Here is a 14,329-nt window from a genome sequence, read left to right on the forward strand (position 1 = left end):
GAAGATCGGGAAATTCAAAGTCTCATATCATTGCTCTCGCTGGTTCGATCTTCATCTGTAATTGAACTCTCATCTCCAGTATGATGGTGCACTCATGTCCTCGTTATATATGAAAATTTGTTTCAGTGGGCTTGCATTTGAAAACTTAAAAACTAAGAGAAGTAAGGTTTATTTCTAAATCACAAAAATAAGAAAGAAAAGAAGTACAGTTTCATTTGTAAATCACAAAAACTTAAAAACTTGTTTGGTTAAGAGACATAGAGCAGGGAAGTCACGGCTTGCCAGTTACAACAGTTTTGCTGCAAAAGAGCTTTTAGCTTTCAAACAACACTTTTTCTTCACTTTCACAAGCAAATACCAAAACAGGTTTAACTCGTGATCGAATCAGTTAGGCAGAATTACAAAACAAGTAGCTACGATAGTGCAATACACCAGAAGTTTAAATCTTACACAACAAGGAGCTACAATTGTGCAATACAACAGTTCAGAGTTTAGGTGCTTACTCAAATTACACAATCTCCACACAATCTGACAAGCATGGCCTGGTTCAACAGAGCACATTGATTTAAACTCAATACCCAATTACCTATTAACATAGTGTTAAAGATCTCGTGTAACTTGTAACTTAGGAATCAAACTTACCCAGCAACACAATTGCCACAAAGCAGTTCCTTGATGGGAACGCCGTCGGAACCAGGATAGAGCCCTGACACCCAAACACCTTTGTCATATTCAATGGCTGGAAACCCAAAACATCCTACTTGCCTCTTCTTAGAGAAAATTTCCTTCACATTCCCCATATCAACAAACTTGGCAAATACAATACGATGAACATATGCTTTCCGAAAGACACCCAACCGATGAAAGAATGCCACAGTTCCCCATTTCTTAACCGTAGGAGTTAACTTTAAAACAATTTCTGCTCCATCCTCTGACTCAATTGATACAAACAACAGCAACACCATGTCCTTGTGCATCTCCAAATCTCCATACGAGTCCAGGTACACTTGTGCAACATTGGATGTGAAAGACAAACAGTCCCCACTAGCATAAATACATTTAACTGAACAAAACAAAACAAAACAAGCATCGAACAAAATCTCTATAAAACATATAAATTAACAAAAACACAATGAATAAGCTAACTGAAAAACATAAAAAATGAAAATACCTTGAATGTCTCCACCAGAAAAATTGTCCACAAGAGCAGAAGACACTATTGCCCTAGCAAAGTACTTCGCAAATTGGAAAAAAATGTCACCAACAGACACATTGTCATCTTTTTCAAACTCCTCGCACCTATAATACAGCAGAAGTTAAGGTATTTGAATTAAAACACACACACACACAAATTTAAGGTTTGATACATTAATGTATAAGGATTGAAAAGTATACCTTCTGAAAAACTCAGTTTCCACCAAGTACTTCCTAGCTTGTTTCATGCTAGATCCGAGAAAATCAAATCCAGCGTTCTCAGCAAGAGTAGAAACGTCTACGGGTGCATTGTTTTCATTTTTGACGCATACCCTGTAAATAACAGGTTTCTGCATAAAAAAATAAAAAAATAAAAAAAACCAATAAAAATTTGAAGCACAAAAATAAAACCAATAAAAATTTGAATTCAAATAAAACATAAATAACTCAAAAACAACATACCCGATCAACAAAACTACAGAAAAACGAAGCAGCATTCTGATACTTAAGCACCCAATGACGAAGCTCATCTTCAGTGAAATCGCGAGGTTTATTCTCATCGGCAATGTTCTTCAAGAAATGGAGGCCATTCAGAGCAACATCTTTAAAGACAGGAAAGCGTTTCTGCTTTGCACAGTGTTCAAGGTAATTTTTAGTATGGGTTTTCATCTTTTCGACGACCGCCTTGCTACCAGTCATGGTAAGATACAGAGTATCGTCAAGTTTCCATATCTTGTTATAGTCATCACTCGCTTCAAAAAGAAAAATTGAATTAAAATAAGCCCATAAAAATACAATTAACTAATACATAAACAATTAATTATACAAAAAAACTTACAAATGGTCAATTTGTCTTTCTTCGTAAGACGTGATTCAGAAGCTATAAAAAAGCAGGAACCAATGATAGCAACAATGTTGCAGGTCCCAAATAGAATATCTGCAAAAAAATAAATTATTTAAATTTTAAAATTAAAAATAATTGAGCCAACTGTTACAAGAAAAATAAATACAACAACAACAAAGTCTTTTCCCAACAAGAAAAATAAGTAAAGAGCAAAAATAACCTTCGCCATTCTCAGGCTCCATAGCAACACTTGTGAAATACTGCAACACTGGGCGATTAAGAGGAACAAACCAAACAAGTTATGCTGGTATTTATAAGTAAGAAACAGTGACGGATTCAGGAAATAATATTAGGAGGATCATAACTCAAAAATGCTTCTTACAACGTTAATCTTCCTAACAAAAACAACCCATATTTGATTCATTCGGCAATATCTATAAAATGCCAGAAAAAATAAAACAGAATCAAGAGAATTTATAACCAAAATTATGGGTTGCTTTGCAATACAGCTGAGGAAGTCAAAATGAAAAGACATTGGAAAGAAGAAAAGACAGCATTACCTGAATTGAAACAGCAGATTTTTCTGTCCAGTTCGCCCGAATTATGGGCAAGGAGGGGGGGCCGCCCCTCCAATCGTCGGAAATAGCCACTGAAGGTGAGGATTCTGCCCCCTGCTCGCCGGAATCTGGGTTTGGTTCTGGTTGCAGCGCTGCGCTTCTGCTGGGTGCTGCTGTGTGCTGCTGTGTTTATTTTTTCGCCTTTATTTATTCCAAGTATTCAGGCCAAACGACTTCGTTTTGGGCTTGGGATTAAATTTGGGATTTAATTACCACAGATTGACGCGTTAGTTTTTAATAGCAAATGTTTAAGAGTTTTCTTTATATTTGTGCAGAAGAATAATGTTAGATAGACTAATTTTTAAATTAAATATACAAATTATTTAATGTGTTATTAATAAGAAATAAGCACGTTAATCAATGTTTAGTTAATATTCCAACTGTCAACAACCACGTCAAATGTTTGCCTAAGTTCCAATAAGAAATAAGCATGCGAGCAAGTATGCATGCGTGTCATCACGTAGCAGTGTCATCTTATTATGCCTAGGAGAACGACTTATATAAGAATATGTGTGCCATCACGTAGCGTTCATGTTCACTAGCCTCTCCGCAGGGGCTCACTTGCATGTGAGAGGCCTTTTTAATCACAGGCGCTACGCACCCCTTAAAATATGTTGTGTTAGTTATTTTTATATAAGTCGTTCTCCTAGGCATAATAATGAGATCCTATTCATTATATTTCTTAAGTGATTACTAGCAATAATAATATGGCCAAAATGCCCCTCAAACAAAAAAAATCAAATGCAGCAAAAAAGAATGCATAAAATAATACAAGGGTAATTTTGTAATTTTAACAGTGCTTTTTTAATAATTAATTTTTTGGTGCAGTTTTTTTTATTTTATTTTTTATTTTATTTATTTATTAATTAGTACATCACAATAGACTAGCAATAATATGATTCAATTTCTATATTTTTAAACACGTTTGAAACATGTGATTAAATTAATTGTCAAATGATTGTTTTTTTTTAAACAAAATATAGTATCTACGCTAAGGGGGAGGGGGTGAGCTTAGCCTCACAATGGGTTAGTAATAATATGATTCAATCAATTGTTTATTAAATATTATTTTCTCTATTCTTAATGTAAATTCTATAGAGACCGATTTGATTATGTGAATTCAGCTGCTTTAATTGGTTTATAAGGGGTTTCTTCTAGTATGATCTAAAATTATTCATTTACTTCAAATATTTGACTTTTCTTTTGTCAATTTACGCACATAAATATATTTAAAATGTGTAAGTCATGTGTAGCACGTCATGATTCAAAAAATATCTTCTACACGCGTGCCAAAGCCCCACTTTAGGGTCACGACTTCAACAAAAAATAATATGGCCAAAATGCCCCTTAGCAAAAAAAAATCAAAAGCAGCAAAAAAGAATACATAAAATAATACAAGGGTAATTTTGTAATTTTAACAATGTTTTTTTAATAATTATTTTTTTGGTGCAGTTTTTTTTTATTTTTTTATTTTTTATAATTAGTATCTCACAATAGACTAGCAATAATGTGATTCAATTTCTCTATTTTAAAGCCTGTTCGAAACATCTTAAGATGCGTGTAATGCCGGTTATAAAAAAAGGTATTTCGCACGCGGATAATAATGTGATTAAATTAATTGTCAAATGATTGTTTTTTTATAAAAAAAAAAACAAAAGATATTATCTACACTAAGGGGGAGGGGGTGGGCTTAGCCTCACAATGAGCTAGTAATAATGTGATTCAATCAATTGTTTATTAAATATTATTTTCTCTATTCTTAATGTAAATTCTATAGATACCGATTTTATTATGTGAATTCAGCTGCTTTAATTGGTTCATGAGGGGTTTCTTCTAGCATGATCTAAAATTATTCATTTACTTCAAATATTTGACATTCCTTTTGTCAATTTACACATATAAATACATTTAAAACATGTAAGTCGCGCGTAGTAAGCCATGATTCAAAAAATGTTATGCGCGTGCATGAAGGTTTGTGGTGTTGGACACAGTCCGTCCCGAAATAAATGTTTCGATGGTGTGAATTGCCTAAAATACCCTTAGACGTTTGTGGTGTTATGTGGTTTAAGTTGTGTTGTGGACCAATTATTTTCCTTCCTAAGTTTTTAAACCCGACTAGAACTAAAAAATTTCCTAGTTTTGGTTGGTGACAAGCTGGATCACACACTCACACACACACCCAATCTCGTTGACCCTCTCTTTCTCTCCTCCCTCTCGGTTTTTCTACAAACCTCAAACCAAGCAATTTCTTCATGGATCAAGGCTGTGAAGGTGTTCTTTGTGATCCTTGAGATCTCAGGAGCTTATCTATGCCCTTAGTTGGACGTGAATACCTCATTTTCCTAAGAACCCGAAAACCCAGTTTTGGGGTACTATTCATACACTCATGATTTCGAAGTTTTTAGGAGATTTTATGCTGCTAGTGAGCTTTAGGACATCTTCGCGAAGCTTGGAGAAGAAAAATGAAGTGTTTTGGACGTCGGTAAGTTGAGTTTGACAAGTTTCAAATTTGGCTGGAATATCGAGGTTTCTCCAGATAAATCTGGTGGATTTCAAGGCTTGAAAGTGGTAAGGTTTTGTTCTTCTAATCCTAAGCTTCATTTTAGTACAAATTTCATGAGTTTTGGTGGAAAAATGAGCGAGATATTGAAGTTTTAAAATTTCCCAGTTTTCAGGGATCGCAGCAGTGATCGGCGCCGGACTCCGGCGAACCAAGGAAGAAATAGGAGAATATTCCGTCAAAGTTGACGGAATATTCTAACGCCGTCAAGTAACTTTAACGGCATATTCTGATTTTTAAAGGAATATTCCCTAACGCCGTTAGGGAATTCGTTTGATGTGCTAGGCACGTGTCTGCGCGTGAGCCGCGCGTCTGGCCATGCCTTTGCCGGCGCGTGAGGGCGCGTGGGTGCTCGCCAAATTTTTCTAAAAATTTGGGGATGTTCCTGAGGTTAAGTAGGTCATGATGGTATATTCAAATACCCCATTTGAGCAATGTATGAGAAGTTATTTCCTAGTTTGGTGTATGTGCTTTAAATAACGTTTATTCAGTTATTTCGCATATAGGTGAGACCTATCCTGAGGACGAGCTCCATCAATCAAGGCTCGGGGCCTACGACTCTTCGACATATCAGTGAGTGGGCTTTTGGTTTTCCGTATATACCTATATACTTGATTTTTCCCAGACAATGAATTTGAATGAAATTATGTTTTGAAATGCCATGCAAAGTATCTGTCTATTTTATTATGCATTAGTAGTTGCATATATTTATAATTAGTGATGCGGATGCACAGGTATGTGCTAGGTAAGTTTATAAATTAAAGGTATGAGATTGTTTTAGCTATGCAATGTTTGATGTGATGTATTGAGAGCTCATAAACCTGCACTTCGGTGTTAGTGCTCCCGCCTAGAGTTAAGGCACAGTCATTCACGTGATGTTCACCTCCCGCACCATATGCTCGTCTTGGATCCAAGTTAGGTGCACATGCTTGTCGTACAGACCATTTTAGGTGGTTCCGACTCGTAGGTTACGTCACCCTCATGTGACGGCCAACATGCCTCGATCTAGGTCGGGGTGTGTCAACGTACCCAAAGTAATATTTTATAACGTACCAAAATACTAATACGTACCCAAATAAAATTTATATAATGTGCCAATCATTTGGTACGTTATATTTAATATATGTGCATGTTATATCTCATAAAATCCGTGTGACATCTCATATCGTCCAGGGGAGTGGATCCTGTAAGCCTTATATGTATATTCTCATCTCTACCTAGCACGATGCCTTTTGAGAGCTCACTGGTTTCGGATTCCATCGGAACTCCGAAGTTAAGTGAGTTCACACAAGAGCAATCTCATGATAGGTGACTCATTGAGAAGTTCTCATGTGAGTTCCCAGAAACAAAACCGTGATGGCGTGGTCGAGGGGACAATATCATGCTATGGCGGAGTCGAGCCCGAGATGTGGTGAGGGCTCGGGCCGGGATGTGACAATCCGGATCCTCGCCGGATTCTCTTTATGAGGATTTGGAGATCCGTGAATTGTGTCCGTTCATCTTATATAGTGCGGTCAAAAATCATCGTTCATCTTATATAGTGCGGTCAAAAATCATTTTAAATATTTTTATTTAAAATTAACCACAAATAGTACTTGACAAAAACTGACTGCACGAAGTACGATGAACGGACACAATTCATAAATTATCAGGATCCTCATCAATATGATCCGGAGAGGATCTTGTTGGTATCTCGTAATTGTATGTTAAAAAAAGATGTTTGAGTATTTTCAGAATTCAAATAAAAAAGTTATTTGAGTTAAAAAAAAAAAAATCTTTTCAAACGAATTGTGATAAGATAAGATGTTTGTTGTGGTTCTAGGAGATTTGTGATATTAATTTGTGAATTAATGGGTAAATTAAATATAATAAAAATCATAATTTTTTAATTAAAAATTAGTAGAAAAATGTTTGATCAAAATTTTAAAAGCTGTATATGTTTGATTCAAAAAATTTGAAATTGAGGCGCCCATATCATATGACTCATTTTTTATTCCAAGTATTCAGGCCAAACGTCTTCGTTTTGGGCTTGGGATTAAAATGGAAAAATAAATGAAACAGTTCGTTTGGCCGTAAAAAGAAAATAACATAAACGGGGGACCATTTAGGCGTTATACAATAGGCTGCACAACCTTTGTTTTGCCATTGCAGAGGGAGAAAATCAACAGCAGCAAGGGCTGCAAGAGTCTCTCTCGTACCACTGCCGTCCAGCCATTTGAAAAACTTGTGCCGTCGCCCCTCATTATTCCACCAGCCACGGTTAAGTTTTAGGTAAATCTCTTTTCATTTGCATAATTTAAATTAATTGATGATTTGAGATCTATGTGAGATGGGTTTTGTATGATTTGTGTGAATTTATCTAGGTTTGGTGTTAATTATGGTTTCCGGGTTGAATTTGTTTTCTCTGGTTGGAATGGGGCATTCTCTTGTTTTCAGGACCAAATGAAAATCAAGCCCGAATGAAACACAAGAAAATTAGAATTTTTATAACTTGAAAAAAAATGGTGGGCCTCCTGTTTTCAATTTCCTTTTTTGGTAGTCCAACTGTCAATTTCTGACCGACATTAAGGATGGGTTAAATTGTGGGCCTCCCCCTTGCATTATTTAACAGTAGAGATAAGTTCGAACGAAGGGTAAAGGTCGGTATCTCTCGCGTTTGGTACGCTACCTCTCACTCTCACCACAAGAGCAAACCCTAGGTTTTCCGATCTCTCTCCCCAATTCACAGAGACACACCCATGCCGCCCCAGACACCAGGATCCGGCCGGATCCGTCCCGATCACGAACCGATGCGGCCTACTAAACAACCACGGCTTGCAGAGGTAGAAGAATCGGAGGCGGCAGAGGCACCAGGATCGAAGGCGGCAGAGGCACAAGGACCGAAGGCGGCTGAGGCACAAGGACAAAAGGCGGCTGAGGCACAAGGACCAGAAGCGGTTGGGGAACAAGGACCAGAGGCGGACGATCCTGACGAAAAAGATTGGCCGGATTCTGGTATACTTAAATTTCTTTTTCTATTATGCACAGAAGTTGTTTGTTAGCTTGAAAAAGGAAACTAAGCATGCGAAGAAAAGTTGGTTACAACACTTTGGGTTATGGATCGATTTTGAATCAGTGAGCTCGTGGGCGAGTTCTTTCTCGCCTGGAGAGTCTGTGCATGAAAGAGAAATTCATTGAGCTCTCATATTTAAATGGCTAATTTATATTTTAGTAATTTGTATTTTGGTAAGTTGTGTTTTAATTATGTTTTTGGGTTGGGACTTGATTATTATTTATGAAGTTTTAGTGGACTAGGAAATTGAGTTAGCGTTTAATTAAGCAGTTGGCTAGGCCTTTTAAAATACTAGAATTCTGGAGGTTGGGGGGAGTTATTTGAATGAATTTATGAACAGAACTTGGCTCTTTATCTTAGTCTCGTTCTCTAGTTGTGCTAGTGTTCGTCTAGTTGATTCTCAGCCCTTTAACAGTCCCCCATCAAGTACTGCCTTACTTTTGTGTTTTCAATATAAATTACAATACACAAATCGGCTGAATGAGTCGGTATGTCTGGCCTACCAAGTTATGCTTTCTTCCTAGCTTACCCATTGTGTTTTTTTATGTCGGAATCAATTTGATGCCGAAAGTTTTGTGAAATTTATCCTTCTGCTCCTAGTATTACTGTGTGAGCCTTGAGATGCTCCTTTGTGCATGTTATATCCTCTAGGTCTTTAGTGTTTTCATATAACTAGAGGTTGAGAGGTCCGACGATTTATTGCTACTGGTTTGAGGAAATATTGTGCCAAAGTTTTTCAAGTTACATAACTTGGTTACTCAAGTCTTTTCGTTTAGTGCATGAATGAGTCGGTATGTCGGGCTTACCTAATTATGCGTTCTTTCTAGCTTACCCATCGTGTTTTTTTTTCATGTCGGAATCAAATTGGTTGCTGAAAGTTTTGTGAAATTTATCCTTCTGCTCCTAGTATTACCGTGTGAGCCTTGAGATGCTTCTTTGTGCATGTTATATTCCTCTAGGTCTTCAGTGTTTTCATATAACTAGAGGTTGAGAGGTCCGACGATTTATTGCTACTGGGTTGAGGAAATATTGTGCCAAAGTTTTTCAAGTTACATAACTTGGTTACTCAAGTCTTTTCGTTTGGTGCATGAATGAGTCGGTATGTCGGGCTTACCTAATTATGCGTTCTTTCTAGCTTACCCATTGTTTTTTTTTTCATGTTGGAATCAATTGGTTGCCGAAAGTTTTGTGAAATTTATCCTTCTGCACCTAGTATTACCGTGTGAGCCCTGAGATGCTCCTTTGTGCATGTTATTTCCTCTAGGTCTTTAGTGCTTTCGTATAACTAGAGGTTGAGAGGTCTGATGATTTATTGCTACTGGTTTGAGGAAATATTGTGCCAAAGTTTTTCAAGTTGCATAACTTGTTGCTCAAGCCTTTTCATCTGGTGCATGAATGATTGCGATGCATAGCCCAGAAAGGATTATATACATATTTAAGTAACTAGTAATTTGTTGATGGGAGCAATCATTGACATGTCATTTCATCTATCTGTTAATTTATATGTTTTTGTTTATGTTGTCGATTGGTTTATTGTCTTTCAATACATTTCTGGATTAAAATGAAAACGATTACTCGTTGAACGTACGATGTGTGATCAGCGGTATTTATTTCTTTTTCTTTTTTGGTTTTGTCACAGATAGTTCCGAATCAGAGAAGTATGGTACCTGTATAATTTGTTGGAAGGATGACCACACTGTTGCAACCTGCCCCTTGACTTATTTTGTCCCATCCGGGGAGCTTGTCAGCCCTTATGCTGAAATAGTCTGTTGGTGTTGTCAGGAGGACCCAGAAGTAGCCCACCCTGGTGAAATAGTCGCACGGAGAGCTATGGTCAAGCCTGGTGTATAACTTGTACAAGAGGAAACTGCTGGCACCGACACCTCCCCCTCCCCCTTCTCCACCGCCTCTCAGGGAAAGGGATGGATCCCTTCCATCAAATCTTCCCAATCACCTAATCCGAGTCCTTGAGATTTGATCAATCGGCTAAAGTTATTATAACTTTTAAAAGGCGTCCTGTTGGTAGCCGTTGGATCAAATTTTAAAGGCTCAGATTGATCGGGTGAATTTGGTGGAAGAGATCCAGAGATGATCCTTTTCCAGAAAGGAGCGCGCACACACACACACATATATATAGCTATGCATAACTTTGTGGGTTGAGCTAACCTTTGGCGGCCTTTGTTTGTTCGTACTGTGCGTTATATATATGCATGCGCATAACTTTGTGGGTTGTGCTAGCATTTGTGTGGGAACAATTTCATTTTCATTTTTGTTTTTTATTAAGAAGTGATTAGGTTTTTAAATTTTTAAAAAGAGTATGAGACGATGATGGGGTCTCTTAATAATGGTGTATTTTTCTTAATATTGCATAATTATCATTTTACCCTCTTTATGTAAATATTGTGTATTAAAAATGCGGGATGTGATTGTTATTTTGTGAAAAGATACAAAATTACTATTTTGTCCTCCTTTTTGTCAAGAGTATCAAAAGTGAGGGTAAAATAAAATAAAAATGTGGCAAAAAGTTGACAAGGAGAGTTTTCTTAATATATGAGATAATGATGATGTGATTTCTTAATAAGGGCATATTTTTCTTAATATTGCATAATTATCATTTTACCTTCTTTATGTAAATATTGTGTATTAAAAGTGAGGGGATATGATTGTTATTTTGTCAAAAGATACAAAATTACTATTTTGCCCTTCTTTTTGTCAAGAGTGTAGGATAAAACTAAAAAAAAAAAAAAGTAAAAAGTTGACAATGAGGGTTTTCTCACTATATATTAGCATATGGTCACACAAAAAGTGTGAGAATTTTCTTTATTTTTGTTTTTGAAATAGGAGATTGATAGAGAATGTGGGGGTGGGAATTTTTTTTTTTTTTTTAATTAGAGATATGTTAGGATTACATGTAGGTAAGACTTTGAAAAAAAACAAAATTTGATAGTGTAAAATTATATTTCTGTCCCATATTTCTTATTTATGTTCTGTTTTAATTAGAGGGTTAAATTGGTAATTTTATAGGATTTTGGTTGACAATGAGTGTTTTATTAATTAGTATATGGTCATTTAGTTCTAAAGTTTAGTGGTACTTAAAGAGGAATTACATTATTTGGTTGAAAAAAAATTTGTTTAAAAAAATTGATCTTTCTAGCATTATCCATTTTGATCACCTATCGTGTGGGAATAGTTGGACAGCAGGTTTATACCTAGGCAACGGTCAAAGTGCTCCATGTTATTTATGCGAAGGATTTGAAGATATCGTATAGGGAATTGTTGGATAGCAGGCTATAAAGTCCATACAATTAGAGCGCAGGCTATAAAGTCCATACAATTAGAGCTCTTTGAATTTCTTTGCAAGAGAAGATTTATATGGAAAAGCAACTGCAAATATACAGAAATGAAGGGAACTTAAGGTTTATAGTTCGTCTATTCAGTCAATTTCTTAATATCGATACAATTGAGTAGTATGAGAGCTTTAGTTAATACTATACCGTATTTATAATTAAATTTTGGCTTAAAACGGTCTTTCACAATTAACAACTCCATCTCATTTTTGAAAGAACGCGTCTCAAGTTTTTGTATATACTAGCCTCTTGTATGTTAAATTAAGGTTTTTATGGTTTTTTACCAAAAAAAAAAAAAAAGAATCCAATTTTTTTTATTTATATATTTTTTATTAAAAAAATTATTTGAACATAAATTAGAAGTTAAACATAAACCCCACGTTAGTGGGGGGGGGGGGGGTTTGTTATTTATTTTCCGAAGTTTAAATTCATTCAAAAGGTTTTAAATTTTAAATTAATTCAAAACTAATCTTTGTTGAATAATGTTTTTTATTTTATTTTTAAAATGTGATATTATCTACACTAAGAGAAAAATGGTAGGCTTAGCCTCACAATGAATGAGATAGTAATAATGTGGTTCAAATTCGCCTTTAGCAAGAATCCAAATCTAAGATCTCTAATTTACAAGTGAAGAGGAATACTACTAAATCCTAGTACTAAGTGACTTGTTGAATATTTTAACTTCTTTTGTTCAATTGTAATTTTAAAATTCTTGAGGAGCAATGACACACCCCGACCCGGGATGTCCACTAGGACTCCGAATTGAGTTGTGCTAGCCGATACCTGGAAGGTGACGAAGCCATAAAGTATGATGATGTGGAAAAATGTGAATAAATTTAAACCTAAGAGTGCCTAAAAACCAGAGTGCGCTGGTGAGCGGAAAAAAACCCACTTCACACGTGACCTTAGAGCATAAGTAGTACATTAGAGTGAATTAAGAATTATACCCTCGAAAAATCTCCAATACTAAGATTTGCCACGAATCCTTGATGATAAGAAAGCTTAGCTAATAAAACCTGGAGGGTGAAAACAAAACAAGGGTGAGTGGCCCTAGAAATAAAATTTTTAATATAAGCCTTCTAAAACGTTATAACCCCTCGATGCAACACCTGTATAGTTTCCAGAAAATCATATCACGTATCAATGTGAGATCAAAAATATATCAACAGTAATTCCATAAATATACCACGACATAGCAACTCATCAGTAATATAAATAATCATGTGCTCAATAATCTATATTAGCACGCAAGTCGGAGTCACCTAATGTGACATGTACGACTGCACCCATATATCATCAATCAACGCTAGAACATAAGTCGGAGTCACTTATAGTGACATGTACGACTTATCCATATCTCATCAATCAATGCTACCTCATAAGTTGGAGTCACTTATAGTGACCTGTACGACTTATCCATATCTCATCAATCAATGCTAGCACATAAGTCGGAGTCACCTATAGTGACTTGTACGACTTATCCATATCTCATCAGTCAATATCCCAGTAATATGTCAGCCGGATCCACCTCTTGTGGCTTGTACGGCTGAATCCATAACTCATCACATATCCTTGCACACGAGTCGGAACCACCTCTTGGGGTCTGTATGACAAGCTGGGTGTAAATAATTACGCTCAAGTGTTACGATCACGTGAAGGCTGTGCGAAGTATCGCAAGTCACATACGAGTCGGAACCACCTAATGTGGTATGTACGACAGGCTGGCACTTGCCTTAAATCCAAGGTAAGCGTGTGGTGCGGGAGGTGAATGATCACGTGAAGGCTAGGCCCTGTCCTCGGGCGAGAGCTCTAACATCGAGGTGCAAGGTTATGAGCTCTAGATGCATCTAATATGGCATGTACGACTTATAGACAGCTTGTACGATAATGTCGGAGTTGTTTAAAACATAAATATAGTCATGCCATCACTCAATCGTTCCAAATAAAATGTAATCATAACCATGCATCCCACATTTCACAACATATACTCACCTGAACTTATCTGTGCATCCTGCGTTCACTTTTGTGCTTTAAAGCATTCACAATAATTATGCGCAATAATATACTTATGGACATGCTCTGATGCAATCCAAAACTTAATCATATCGTAGTGCTTCCAAATATATATATATATATATATATATATATATATATATATATATATATATCAATAATGTGGCGTAAAATGCACAATTTATAACGCCCTACTCCCAAACTATTAATTTTCGAGAATAATTATCGGTGACAAGCTCAACTAAACACTAATTTAACTAACTATCAATACTTACGATTCTTTACTTAATTTCTCGATCCTTCACACAATGATTTATGACCAACATCCAATCACTAAATCATAAGGTTAAATCTCACATTTTCCACCAATGTCCCTCACATTGCACAATTTCCCAAACAAGGCTATTGTCTCAATTATTTAGTCTCATTTATGGTATAGCTGCATTTAACGTTTCGTTAGATTGCCTAGTACCCTAAACAGGGATCAAGTCATTCGTAGTTCGCATTAGTACATCAAAGCATTCACAGTAATTATATGCAATAATCAATTTATAACCGTTTGTGGAATTATCAATCATATATTTATATATACACACACGATAGAAAGGAAAAGACACACACGATAGAAAGGAAAAGACCCACTCAACTGAGGTCCGCGCTATGACTTCCTAGCACGCATATCGAGACATCACGAACCATCGT

The 14,329-nt window shown here is 36.1% G+C and overlaps 2 protein-coding genes across 4 annotated transcripts; one reads left to right on the forward strand and one right to left on the reverse strand.

Annotated features, from left to right (window-relative positions):
- Positions 1 to 311: 311 nt before the first annotated feature.
- LOC126585022 (uncharacterized) lies at positions 312 to 2,784 on the reverse strand. 2 transcript variants are annotated; one of them, XM_050249416.1, is made up of 8 exons: positions 2,599 to 2,784; positions 2,259 to 2,298; positions 2,033 to 2,131; positions 1,657 to 1,946; positions 1,396 to 1,544; positions 1,172 to 1,299; positions 643 to 1,063; positions 312 to 542 (listed from the first exon to the last, which is right to left on the reverse strand). In XM_050249416.1, exons 2-8 carry the CDS (start codon positions 2,278 to 2,280, stop codon positions 509 to 511), a joined length of 1,143 nt encoding a protein of 380 aa, XP_050105373.1. In that variant the 5' UTR covers positions 2,281 to 2,298; positions 2,599 to 2,784; the 3' UTR covers positions 312 to 508. The 2 variants fall into 2 exon arrangements, with proteins under 2 accessions (XP_050105373.1, XP_050105372.1); XM_050249415.1 differs by having other exon boundaries at positions 2,259 to 2,306.
- Positions 2,785 to 7,832: 5,048 nt separating this feature from the next.
- On the forward strand, positions 7,833 to 10,665 carry LOC126585032 (uncharacterized). Of its 2 annotated transcripts, XM_050249429.1 has the most exons (3): positions 7,833 to 8,085; positions 8,134 to 8,209; positions 9,907 to 10,665. In XM_050249429.1, exons 1-3 carry the CDS (start codon positions 7,954 to 7,956, stop codon positions 10,116 to 10,118), a joined length of 420 nt encoding a protein of 139 aa, XP_050105386.1. In that variant the 5' UTR covers positions 7,833 to 7,953; the 3' UTR covers positions 10,119 to 10,665. The 2 variants fall into 2 exon arrangements, with proteins under 2 accessions (XP_050105386.1, XP_050105385.1); XM_050249428.1 differs by having other exon boundaries at positions 7,834 to 8,209.
- Positions 10,666 to 14,329: the final 3,664 nt, after the last annotated feature.

Source organism: Malus sylvestris, chromosome 10, assembly GCF_916048215.2.
Source record: "Malus sylvestris chromosome 10, drMalSylv7.2, whole genome shotgun sequence".
NCBI lineage: Eukaryota > Viridiplantae > Streptophyta > Magnoliopsida > Rosales > Rosaceae > Malus > Malus sylvestris.

Coding starts and splice junctions, on each gene's coding strand:
- LOC126585022 (XM_050249416.1), bottom strand. CDS start 2,280: ATGGAGCCTGAGAATGGCGAAG. Junction 1,947..2,032: donor GAAAGACAAATTGACCATTT/GTAAGTTTTTTT, acceptor TTCTTTTTGAAG/CGAGTGATGACTATAACAAG. Junction 543..642: donor TGTGGCAATTGTGTTGCTGG/GTAAGTTTGATT, acceptor CTGTTGAACCAG/GCCATGCTTGTCAGATTGTG.
- LOC126585032 (XM_050249428.1), top strand. CDS start 7,954: ATGCCGCCCCAGACACCAGGATCCGGCCGGATCCGTCCCGATCACGAA. Junction 8,210..9,906: donor AAAAGATTGGCCGGATTCTG/GTATACTTAAAT, acceptor GTTTTGTCACAG/ATAGTTCCGAATCAGAGAAG.